The sequence below is a fragment of the Lontra canadensis genome, unplaced genomic scaffold (assembly GCF_010015895.1).
Source record: "Lontra canadensis isolate GAN:19392208 unplaced genomic scaffold, GSC_riverotter_1.0 scaffold32, whole genome shotgun sequence".
Lineage (NCBI taxonomy): Eukaryota > Metazoa > Chordata > Mammalia > Carnivora > Mustelidae > Lontra > Lontra canadensis.
This window is the reverse complement of record NW_022631026.1, coordinates 17,074,673-17,087,079: the sequence shown is the minus strand read 5'-3', so window position 1 is coordinate 17,087,079 and position 12,407 is coordinate 17,074,673. Positions and strand designations below refer to the sequence as shown.

The window sequence follows — 12,407 nt, the reverse complement described above, 5'->3', positions numbered from 1 at the left end:
TTTATTTATTTATTTATTTATTTAATTTTTTCAGTGTTCCAAGATTCATTGTTTATGCAGCATACCCAGTGCTCCATGCAATACGTGCCCTCCTTAATACCCACCACCAGGCTAACCCATCGCCCCCCCGCCCCATCCCTTCCAAAACCCTGTTTGTTTCTCAGAGTCCATAACCTCTCATGCTTCGTCTCCCCCTCCAATTTACCCCAATTCACTATAACTTTTTAAAAATGATGTCTAAGTATGTATCTCCATCCTCCTCCAAACAAGGCAGAAACTTAGTATTTTTTACCTACGGAATAGCCCTCATTATTCTTATCATTGCAGTGCAGAATATTACAATATTCCATTTTTATCATAAAGTACTATTACATTTACCCTCAAATATTAATTAGGATTACTTATATATTTTACTGATTTATATGCTAGTCATTATTTCTTTTATCTTACTCTACTTCTGTGTTTGTTTTTCTTTTTACTAAAAAGCTTCAATTAATTGTAGTTTCTGTGAGACTCTGTGGTTGGAAAATTTCCTTTTGTATTTGTATGTATCAGCAAGTTCTTCTTTAATCTCAACTCGTATATAAAGGTTTGGCTAGACATGAAATTTTAGATTGATTATTATTTTTCTTCAGGTTACTTTTTTTTTTTTGCAAGAAGCTGAATATGTTTTTATTGAGCCTTTTAGTTTACAACATGAGGTAAAGGAAAGTCATTTCTCCTTAACCAGTATTTTACATAGCTGTAGTAAAATATTTCAAACTTTAGGGAATTATAATGGATTACATATATTAAAAGTTGGGGATTGGGTAAACAATATCTGAGCTCTTGAATTTTCCAGTTGACTCTTCCCTTACAATAGTAACCAGCTCTATAGAAGTTTCTTCAAGACAATTTTTTTTGTTTGTTTGTTTAATTTTTTTAATTTTTAAAATTTATTTTCAGCATAACAGTATTCATTGTTTTTGCACCACACCCAGTGCTCTATGCAATCTGTGCCCTCTCCAATACCCACCACCTGGTTCCCCCAACCTCCCACCCCCTGCCCCTTCAAAACCCTCAGATTGTTTTTCAGAGTCCATAGTCTCTCATGGTTTACCTCCCTTCCAATTGCACTGTTTTATTGTTGTTGATGTCATTATATCTGAAGCACTGCTATTTCAGTCAAAATCCACTAATTCTACTTCAAAAATGAGTTTTGCATTTGGTGGAATTTTGGCATCAGGCTGTCCTTTCTTTCCATAAGCCCATTCTGGTTCAATCTCTAGTCGAGCCTTTTCTCCTTTACTCATAGTTAAGACTGTTTCATCCCATCCTCTGATAACTTTGCCTATTCCAACCTTAAAACTTAAAGGCTTGGCATTTTTCTTCTTCTTTGAACTTGTTTGAATATTAGTATCAAAAACAGTCCCATCTTGTAGTGTTCCTGTATACCAGCAGTGAACAACATCACCCTTTTTGGGAAAGTTGGTTTTATCTCCTTTTTTAAGAACAGATTTTATATATTTTGGTGGACCCTTATCCAGAGTCTCTTCAGACTTGGTTTCTTTGGGTTTATCTTCATTAAGCTTCACATTTTTCACCTGCTCAGACACTTTACTTATACTTTCCGTACCCTTGAAATGCTTACTTTCAAAAAGATGGTTGTAGGCTATAACCAAATGGTCCTTGTTAGCTGTCTTGGCCAAATTCAGGTTACTTCTTTCAGATGTCCTTGTGTGCTGGCAACTAGGGTGGCTGATGTCTACTGTCACTCTATTTTTCCATTAAGTTTAAAGACTGTTCTCTGTGTTCTCTTTATCCGGGAGCTTCTGAAGTTTCACTAGGAAAAGTCTGGGCATGTATTTATTTTTATTCATCCTTGGAGTTTCCATCTCTCTTATTACATTATCAAAGTGATTTTGTACCTTGTTTAATTTTCCATTAGAGCTCTTAACAATCACAGTTATTTGAGAGTTCTTGTCTGATAATTCCCAAACTGAACCTATTGAAATTGGAATTCTGAAGTTTATTTTAATCTTAACTTTGCTTTTGGGATATTTTTGATGTATATAATCATGTACATAAATCACATGTAGCCCCTGTTATACCATAATTTTCAATGGTGGATAAAAGTATCTCTTTATATTATGGAAAAATATTTTTAAATAACTGTAACAATCTACTCAAAGGGACCTTCCTCATTCAAGAGATTATACCATGTTACCTTGTAAACTATCTTCAAGTTACTGTGTGCCAGAAAGCCAACCTCTAAATTTAGAATCTGAAAGTTTTCTCATGCCATTTGAAATTATGATGCTGTAAAAAATATTCCCAGATTTAGCCATTAAGTGTTTTAAATGCCTGATGGATAGAATTTATTGTGTGACAATCTCTGTTGAAAATAAAAACAAAAACAGTCATGTTTATGCAAATGTTCAAATGATAATTATAGGTTAGACACTAATATGAAAAACATAAATAACCTATAGTATTTTTAAATCTTTTGGATTTAGGACATATATATGATTAGAAAAGACATAATAGTATTTGTTCCAGTGTAAAGTTTTTAATGTAGAGTTATGAGTCTTTAAATATCTAGTAGAGTTTTTAATTTCCTAGCTAGTTCATATATCTTCATTATTGGATTCATAGGTCAGAGAATGGGGTGGGAGGATCCAAACTTGGAAGCTTTGAAAAAATTTTTAAGAATAATTCTTCTATAAGTACTTTTAGAAGGACATAAGGTATCTTAATGGTTAAAGTGATCACACACTTAAAATAATAGTTGGTACTTATTGAATGTTTTTTCTTTAAATGTGAATTATAACCAAGAGAAATGGTTGCTTTACATTACAGACAGACAATCTATAGAAATAGAAATGTTTCATTTGGCTGCTTTGATGACAGACCCAGAAAGGAGTGTTGAAGCTGGTGTAAGAGCCTGGGACTTTGGCAAGAATCCTCTCCCTTCCTATTTTAGGTCAATCTCTGCCTCTACAAACTCACTAAACCCTCTTCTGGTCCTCCTGGGATTACCAGTCTGTGACTTCCATGCCATATGTCTTCTCTCCTGAGTGGTACTTTTACCAGAATCATGGAAAATTCACTAACGAAAGCAAAAATAAGAAAAGGTGTATTGTATTTCAATCCTTTTGACCCTCTAGACTATTTAGTGGATTTCTGCCCTGGATGCATAAGGGGCATCGGCTAGCAATGCTCTTGCTAGACCATAAACTCTGTGTGGGGACACGTGGTCTCAGAATTCCTTGCTGTCTTTCTTTCCTTGTTTGCTCCCAGAAGCAGCTCAACAGTTAAGGTTGACAGGTTGGAATTCTGCTTTAGGCTTAGGAAGTCATCTTTGGGCAATTCTACTGTTGCAGGGCTATTTCAGGGGAAGGAAAGGGACAAAGGAAAGTGCTCTTTTGCCAAGTTCATTGTTCCAGGGTGAGAAGGCTAGAGGGAAGTGAAAAGGATGCTTTGCTCCTTAAGTGCCTGCCTTTCAGCACAAAGCAAACTACTGCTATTTCCTTTATAAGCCACTTTAGTAAAGATACATAATAGACATTATATATAATGCATGTAAAAAGTGAGGAAACCGAAAAGTTCTCTGACAGTAACACCTTACAACTTGATGCTAAAGAAAATATCCTTGTAAGAGGAACATGGCGCCTTTTGTAGAAATTTCTCCTTCGTTCCAAAAGTTGAACTGGCAGGCGTAGCATTTCATTCCATCTCATATAGTGACTGATTGCTCGGGGCATCATAGTCCTTTAAAAGTCATGCCTTTACTGCTTTTCAGTAATTGCATTCTGTGTGTGCAATGATCTGAAAGCTATTTGAGGGAAAAGAGCTTAATATTACATATATGTTAGAAAAAGGTGCCAAACCTCTGCCTCATTTCCTGATATTTGATGATTCCAGTGGTGCTGATTCAGTAATAACAGAGCCACATTGCTAATTTGTAGGACTCTGGTTTGTAATTTATACGGACTTTTATTTAAAAAGAAAAGTAAACCTATTTAAATCTTTCATTTGTGGTTAATTAGGTGATTGAGAAGGTCAATCAATGATTTATCAAATAAATTTCTAAACCACTGCAGTGTTTCTTGCAAAACATCTAGCAGTCAATAAATGAATTAAAGGAGAAGACATTTAATGCTGAACAGAGCATGCATTAAAATATAATAATCCAGGAAAATGCACCTTCTACACGAGGAGTAAACTGGCAGTTTGTGAGAGCTGAGGTTAAAAGTCCACAGGAAGAGTAACAGCAGAGGGATGTAGAGGCCGTACCAATAGGGGTACAGTTCCAATTAATTTATTGACATAATTAGCACATAGTTATTAATAACATTGCAGAAGCAGTTGGCAAGTGTGTACATATACACCATTTGAATGAAGTCAAAAGAACCCTGTACTTATCATAATTAAATTATTAGTTCTGGGAAAGCAACACAGACTATGGAGGCCATAGCAGCAGGCCAAAAGTCATGCATCCAGTTTAGTTTGTCACTAAAATAAAATGTCTAGAATTTTTATGTCTTATCAGGCTGAATCTATAGAGCAGAAATTATTATGACTGTCAGGATTGAGTGGTCCACTTATAACTTCACCATTCATGAAAACATGGACCAGATCACCTCATGGTTTATAAAAGAGAAACAGGGAAACATAAAAATAAAATTTTGTAAATGAAATCAGTCTCTTGGCCAAGCAAATTCTCCACTTTTATATCTTTGCTCCTGGATAAACATGTAAAAATGAGAGCGAAAAGAATTGAGTTTCAGATTTTCTAATGACTACACAGAAATAAATGCAAAGTGCAGGGAATAATCCCAACTATAGTTAAAATTATAGATTTTTTGAAACTTTCTCACCTCTTTCCTTTAATTATGTTTTTAATGCTATTTGCTTTAATCCTGCACTGCTTTTGTTCATCTGGAGAGAAGGATGCAGACTTTTAATCAGTGAGACGGATTTCATCCTAACATAGCTGTTATATATTGGCCTTGCTAAAGTCAATGAAACTTGTAAGTAAACAAACCCAAAAATTAAGAAAGAAAGAATATTCTTTAGGGAAAAAATCAGACTCTGGCAACTTTAACAACAACAACAAAAATGGAAGCATGCATTAAAAGAAGAATTCTTCAGCATAGGCTTCCTGCAGAGGGAAATGCTTTGTGGAACATTCTGGATGATATGGATCTGCATACAACTAGGTAACATTGTAAGTTGTAAGTGGGGGTGAGTGTTGGGGTGGGAGTGTTAGGTGTAGGTTCGAGTTTTCAAATCATGGCTATGGTTGTCTGGAAATCAGACCCATGTATTTGGAATGCCAGAAGTCCTAGCAGAGTATCTGTGGGATCAGGAAATTAAGAACTGACTTTCCTGAGGGGCCTCTTTGATTCTTAGTCTTTCTAGATCTTTGAGTGTCTGAAAAATCTATGTTACTTGTAGCAGAATTGATACATTTGTGCACAAATGCACAATGAGGAGACAAGCTTTAATAATAATAATCATGAGTATTTATTGTGCGCTGACCATTTGCCCAACATTTTTCTGAGCACTCTACCCATTTAATTAACCCATTTAATTCTCCCAGTAGCCCTATATATAAACATTATCTCCATTTTTTACAGATGAGAAAACTGAAGGAGAAATTAAGTTAATTGTCCAAGTTAAAACAGCTGGAAATGGTGAAGCTGAGACTTAAGTCTTCTGACTTTGGTCTGGACTCCTGAGTACTTAGCTATAATGCATTTCCAGTGATCTTGGAGACAAGATACCCCTTCTCAGTGTGGACATAGGAGTTGCTACTGCCCCTTTCCTAAATAATGATTAAATGCTATAAAGGGCCTTAAGAGGTCATTATAAGTATTGGTCAACTGTGGAGTGAAGGGGGACCTTTAGGACAATACAACTTCTTCTATCAAATACTGTCCTTCCTGTAACTTCATTGGCTCATTTGTTTGAATCTATGTCAACACAACCTCTTGGCCTGAAGCCACCAATGCATTTATAATGGTCTCACTCATGTTTGCTTCTGTTTAACCCCCTCCTGAAATTGTTTTCTGCATTTATCTGGACACTAGGGCCACTGTAAGAAAGTGCAGGAACCCATCTAGTATCTTGTGTCTCCAAGAGATAAATTCTACAGGCCACCTCCTCTCAAAGATATTAAAGGGCATTATCTGATAATTATCTAATACTGATAGGAGATATGGGGAAGTAGTACATGCCTGTCCTTATTGGGGATATGGAGCCCTGTAATCATCACAGGTCCTCCTTGCTGTGTACCCTGGTCAGCCAACCTCTTCATCAATGCAAGTCTGAATTTTGGGTCTTGAGAGCTGGCCAGTAGCAAGAAAGGCCCTTCTGTTTTGGTTCTACTTAATTATACTTGGGCCAGAACTGATGGGAGACAGTGAAATCACTGTACTGTTCTTTTACACATAGTCAAGGATCTTTTCTCTCTTCCTGACCTAGAAGGTATTCTCTATTTTATTAAAATCTCTGTATATATTTCTAGAATAGGGACTTGAAGCGGGATTTTCATTTATTGATTGTTTTTTTATTGATATATAATTTTTCTGCATTGAAAGTAGACATTTTAAGTGCAGTTTGTTTGCTTTGACAAATACATACATCTGTGCATCCACACCCCATCAATATAGTGAACGTTTATATTCCCCTTCTTGGACAATCCTGAACTCCTCCCCACAGGACACAACCACTATTCTGATTTCTTTTACCTTAGATTATTTATGTCTGTTCTAGAACTTTATATAGGTTAAATCACATATGGCTTCTCTTATTCACTATAATTTTTTTAGATTAATTCACATTTTTATAAGTTTATCAGTTGTTTGTCCCATCTTACTACTGCATGGTATTTCATTCATTGTTGATGGACATATGAATTATTTTCAATTTTGGCTGTTATGAATCTAGTGGATATTAACATTCTTATACAAGAATTTGGGGTCATGTATATTCATTTGTATGAGTGAGGTTGATGAGCCATACAGTAGTTGTTTTTGAAAGGTAGGTAGAACTTTTAAAAGTAGAAGGTGTAAAGAAAGATATTTCAGGGTAAGAGTAGGATTTGAGTAAATGTATACAGTGGCACTAAAGTGTCATCATCATAACAGGAACATGGCTGATGATGGAGGAAGAGACACAACTGTCTGGGTGTGGCTAATTCCCCATCTGAATTTGTTTCCTTGAGTAAGCTTTTATTCTTGCTGATTATTTTATTAATGACCCTAAATTTCATAGGTGTTCTGATTGCCCTGGAAAGACCACTGTGATTATGTTTATGATATGCTGTCACTGAAAGAAACATGCCCAGTAGGGTGCCTGGTCTTGATGGGCCCCCACTGATATAATTCTGGCTCTGGGACACACTCCAGAATAGGCTGGGATGTCTCTTACTTCTGGTAGGCAAATGACATGACTGCTCACACATTGTGAGTAGTGAGGTGTTAGTTACCATTATTTGGTGTGTGATGTGTTTTGATCTCTTTAAAGTGTGTTTGGAGTCTTCTATAAGAAAGAGCACTTTCTCATTGGTCATGGGCCTGCTTGGGGTGGGGAAAAAGAAAATGCCAGCCCTCAGACTTTCTGGAGCACTAGGAGACCCGAATACACTGCAAAGTGTCTTGGCCATAGAGTAGACCCCTGAAATAAGATAGGAGCTGCATTAGGCTGATGAGAAATGCATGCATGTTTTAAAGATTTTTTGTACACATTATTAGGTTGTGTTCCAGAAAAGCTTACCTAATTTGTACTCCTGTAGGCAGCAAATAGGAGATGGCCTTTTCCTCCAAACCTTGTGAACAATGAGTAATATTTATTGTTCATCACATACAAATATTACTCAAACTCTCGCTTTGTGGTTCTCAACATACAAATTGGTTCTGCTCTGTTTTGCTCTATTTTTAGTGGGTAGTTGGATGAATTTTTTTTCTCATTTTTCTTTCCCAATGCTAGGGGATCATTACATTCTCTAGGATGTTAGGGTTGCTTTATTGATTTCATATTCACCTCAATAGTCTTTTGATGTCATATCTTACTCCTTGGCCATTCATGATTCTGCTCTGGCATTCTTATCTTATAGAAGCTCAGTTTTGGTAACCCTTTGTTGATGCTGGAGGTCTTGAATAGTCTCTGAAGTGCCCAAACCTCAGATTCTCAGTCAAAGAACAAATTTTTAGCATTACTGTGTTGAGTAACTCTCTGCTCTTTAGGAATTGATTCATGGTGCTACAATAATATCTAACAAGGGGCACCTGGGTGGCTCAGTGGTTAAGCCTCTGCCTTTGGCTCAGGTCATGATCTCAGGGTCCTGGGATTGAGTCCTGCATCGGGCTCTCTGCTCTGCAGGGAGCCTGCTTCCTCCTCTCTCTCTCTCTGCTTGCCTCTCTGCCCACTTGTGATCTCTCTCTGTCAAATAAATAAAATCTTTAAAAAAAATAATATCTAATAAAATCAGAGCTAGAAAGTGCTTTCCTTCTCAAAAATAGCAAAAAAAGGATTGGATTCTGTGTTCAAAATTAAGGTTTGAGGATGTACTACAAGACTCCTGGTCAGTAGTTAGAGCCTGTGTATTTGTTTCCTAGGGCTGCCATATCCAAGTACTAAAACAGAGTGACTTCGTTTTAAGCACAAGTTTATTGTTTCACAGTTCTGGAGCCTCGAAGTCTGAAAGAACAACACAAGTTTATTGTATCATGGTTCTGGAGCCTAGAAGTCTGAAATCAAAGTGTCCACAGGGCCATGTAGCCTCTGAAATTTGTAGAGGAATCCTTTCCTTCTTCTTCCTAGTTTCTGGTGCTTTGCCCATAATCCTTGATGTTCCTTGGCTTGTAGCTGTGTCACTCCAACTTCTGGCTTCACCATCACATGACCTTGTCCTGTGTTTCTGTGTCTTCATGTGGCCATTTTCTTAAAAGGGTACTGGTCATAATGGATTAGGGGTCTGCCCTTGTTCTAGTACTACCTCATCTTACCTAAATATCTGCAATGGCCTCTTTCTAAATGAAGTCACAGTTTGAGGTTCTGGGGCTTAAGACTTCAATGCATCTTTGTTTAGAGGATGCAATTCAACCCATAGCATTGATACACTGAGTGGGATACAAGCCACACTCAGAATGGGCTCTTTCTCGGGTCATGTTTATAAATAAGAATACTGATATTGTCAGGGAGGTCTCCTGGGAAGAAAAAGGGATTGTTCAGGCAAACTATCTCTGTAGCTTTAGAGAAATTGCAGACCTGAAGTTAATTCTTGATTATCAGCCATGAATCTCTCATCAGTTTTTTTTTTCAGTCTAAACACTTGCTTCTAATTATGCCCCTTTGATGTTTGCACCTTTCAAATATCTTGAAACTAAGTTCATTTCCATTTCTCACACTTTCAACATTGTTAACACAAGCTGAACAAAATTTCCTTCTTCTAGGCCTTTCTGGTTAGTCAGATCCTCTAGCACTCCTATAATTAAAATATGTAAGCTGCTCTTTTCTTCAGTTTTCTCCTCAGCTGGCAGTTTTCCTAGCACTAAATATCTCACCATGTACCTCACATAGTGGGAATGAAGATGTGGCCCCCTGTATTATCTGTGAAGGGACTTCTGACACATTTAATTTCATCAGGAAGCCATCAGCAACCTGGTGTCCAACTGCTGCAGGAACCCAAAAGTTGTCTTCTTAGCTCTTCCTTGCATTGAATACTTTGTCTTTCCATCTCTTTCACAAACATAACATGGAAAGAAGCCCATGGTTTTTGCACCTTTTATATATGCTTTTTGGTGATTAAAACCCTAGGGAGTTGAGTTAGTGTAAATGTTAAAATATGTACCTAGAGTCCAGTAAGAGCTTTCTCTCTGTGTATTTTTTAAAAAGAGTTTCAGAGTTGTGAATAATGCTGGATTGAAAACTCTGGGAAGCCGAGGCCCTCTGATTATAGCTCCTGCAGTGATATTGTATATTTTCCCAAACTTGGCTGCATTAATGCTTCTACATCATTTCTAAGAAAGAGAAGAAAGCTTAACTCTCTTACAGGCCTTGGGAATTCTAGAAATTTACTGGACAGTGATTGTTAAAATATGGGTATATTTTAGCATGTCTTTTATTCTGATGCTTTGACTTCTTGGAATCTTGCTGACATTAGAAGGGACAGACTTCCCTCTCAAGGTTAACTCATCCTAGATATAGCAATCAACTTGCTATCGGGAACCAATCCAGAGTTCATACTTCCTTTATCAAGCTCTCACCCTATGAGCCACTATTCCCTGCCCTAATCACCCCAGAGCCAGGTATCAGATAACCAGAGACTGCCCTGATGTGCTGGAGCCTACTGAAATTACTCAAACTCACCCATCCTAAGTTTATGTAACCTGCTTACACTGCCTTGCCCATTTCTACCTATGAAAAACCACCATAAAGCATCTTTCCTTTATTTTCCTCTTGCTGTTTCTGCCTTCTGACCAACTCTGGTGCCCTGGATGGCATGCCTTACCTCCTGTTTCTAGGATCCATGATGTAAAAACTTATTCCTTCATGTGTCTGAATGTGTTATCATATCTGATTAAAATAAATCCCAGGTGCATTTTTAAAATTTTATTTATTTTTTAAAAGGTATTTATTTATTTATTTATTTATTTATTTGACAGAGAGAGAGAGTGATCACAAGTAGGCAGAGAGGCAGGCAGAGAGACAGGGGAAGCAGGCTCCCCGCTTAGCAGAGATCCCGATGTAGGGCTCGATCCCAGGACCCTGAGATCATGACCTGAGCTGAAGGCAGAGGCTTAACCCACTGAGCCACCCAGGCGCCCCTGCTATAGCTTCTTTTAATATTTCCTTTTATTTTGTTCTCCCTTGAAAATATTCATTCCAGGGCTAAGTGAGGCCAGCTAGGTACCAAAGGCACACATTTTTAAGGAGGTGCACACTGTCAGGATTGTTCAGGGGAGAGTGAGAACTTCTCTAAATTTTGCACCCTGGCTGTCCTGCTTATGTCCCATTATTCCTTACCCAGATTCTCACAACCACAAGAATCTAAGTCTCAGAAGTCTGGGCTTTGATTTTGCTGTGTGCTTTTATGGTTAGATAAATCATCATGTCTAACGGTCATCAGAATTATTCAGGAATTAAATTGAAACTGGACATGATTTTTACCCTCTAATACATCTTAGGCTAAAATTAATGACAAGTACTGGATATGTTGTTCATTCAAATATAGTCAGCGGGGTTACTTCTCTCATACGGATTTTGTGATCACGGCCGCAAACTCAAGACAGGAATTTCCTGGCATTAGTCTTAGTGGAAGAAATTTTTTGAGTAATAAAATCATACATGGTAAAGAGAAAGGTCAGCAGCACATGGTTCATCCCTCTCTTGTATGTGGCTTTATGTGGTACTTGAATTGTGGTGTCTTTTTTATTTTTATTATTTTTTTTAAGTTGATGGACTGTTAAGGGCAGAAGCCGTTCTTAGTCTTCTCTGTTTCCACAGTATCTAAGACGTACCAGACACTCAAAAAATACATTCAGGGAAAACTCTTTATTGAATAAAGCTATTTTTAAAGCATTTTAGAAGTATCTATTTGCCCAATAAGTATATAACTCTGTGAAACTGGTGACTACACTTTCTATCCAACAATATAGAGCTATAACTTACAGTTCTGTAGTGTAAGACTCACCTTTCCAAGGAAGTTATGAAGTCCTTGGAGACAAAAATACATATTTTCTGCTTGACATATATTTCCCAAATCATCTAACAAAGGGGTGTGAATTTATTGATTTTTACTTCACCTGGGTGAAGAAAAAAGGAACAATCTACAAAACTTTCAATTTGTGAATATTTAATTCAAAATTATTATGTATTTCACATTTCATATGGTGGGTATCAACTGAAAATATTGGATACCTCCCAATTTCCATTTTTAAACTAAATTGTAATCTTTGGGAGTCGTTGCTTTCCCATTATGCATTTCTTTTGTGTTGTATTTTTAAATTGAGTAAAAAAATATATGGTAAGGTAAATGACATAGTCCTAGGATTTCAATGTGATACTTGAACAAAAGCTATGATATTCACAAGATGCACTGGAGCATGTGTCTACTTATCTGGCTGTGCAAACTTATGAGCCTGATAACAATGGCAATGAAGCACTTTTTTACATGAGTGACTCTTCAGCGGTTCTACTAACAGCCATGAAAGGACACTTGCACTTGGAGATCACAGTTCTTGCATTGAATAAAACTGCATACTATTAGCTTCTCTACTGATCTGAATTCTGACCTGAATAAAACCTTCTCCCCTTATCAGCTTGGGCTAGGGTCTGACTCTTGCTCTTACTTCATTATATCACCTGCCATTGCCTCGCTCACCTGTGTATACTCATTATTTGTATAGAATTTTAAATAT

At 37.0% G+C, this 12,407-nt stretch overlaps 1 protein-coding gene across 1 annotated transcript; it reads right to left on the bottom strand.

Annotated features, from left to right (window-relative positions):
- Positions 1 to 1,136: 1,136 nt before the first annotated feature.
- Positions 1,137 to 10,518, bottom strand: LOC116873273 (peptidyl-prolyl cis-trans isomerase FKBP3-like). The gene is made up of 2 exons (XM_032867022.1): positions 10,499 to 10,518; positions 1,137 to 1,755 (listed from the first exon to the last, which is right to left on the bottom strand). Exons 1-2 carry the CDS (start codon positions 10,516 to 10,518, stop codon positions 1,161 to 1,163), a joined length of 615 nt encoding a protein of 204 aa, XP_032722913.1. The 3' UTR covers positions 1,137 to 1,160.
- Between the last annotated feature and the right edge of the window lie 1,889 nt (positions 10,519 to 12,407).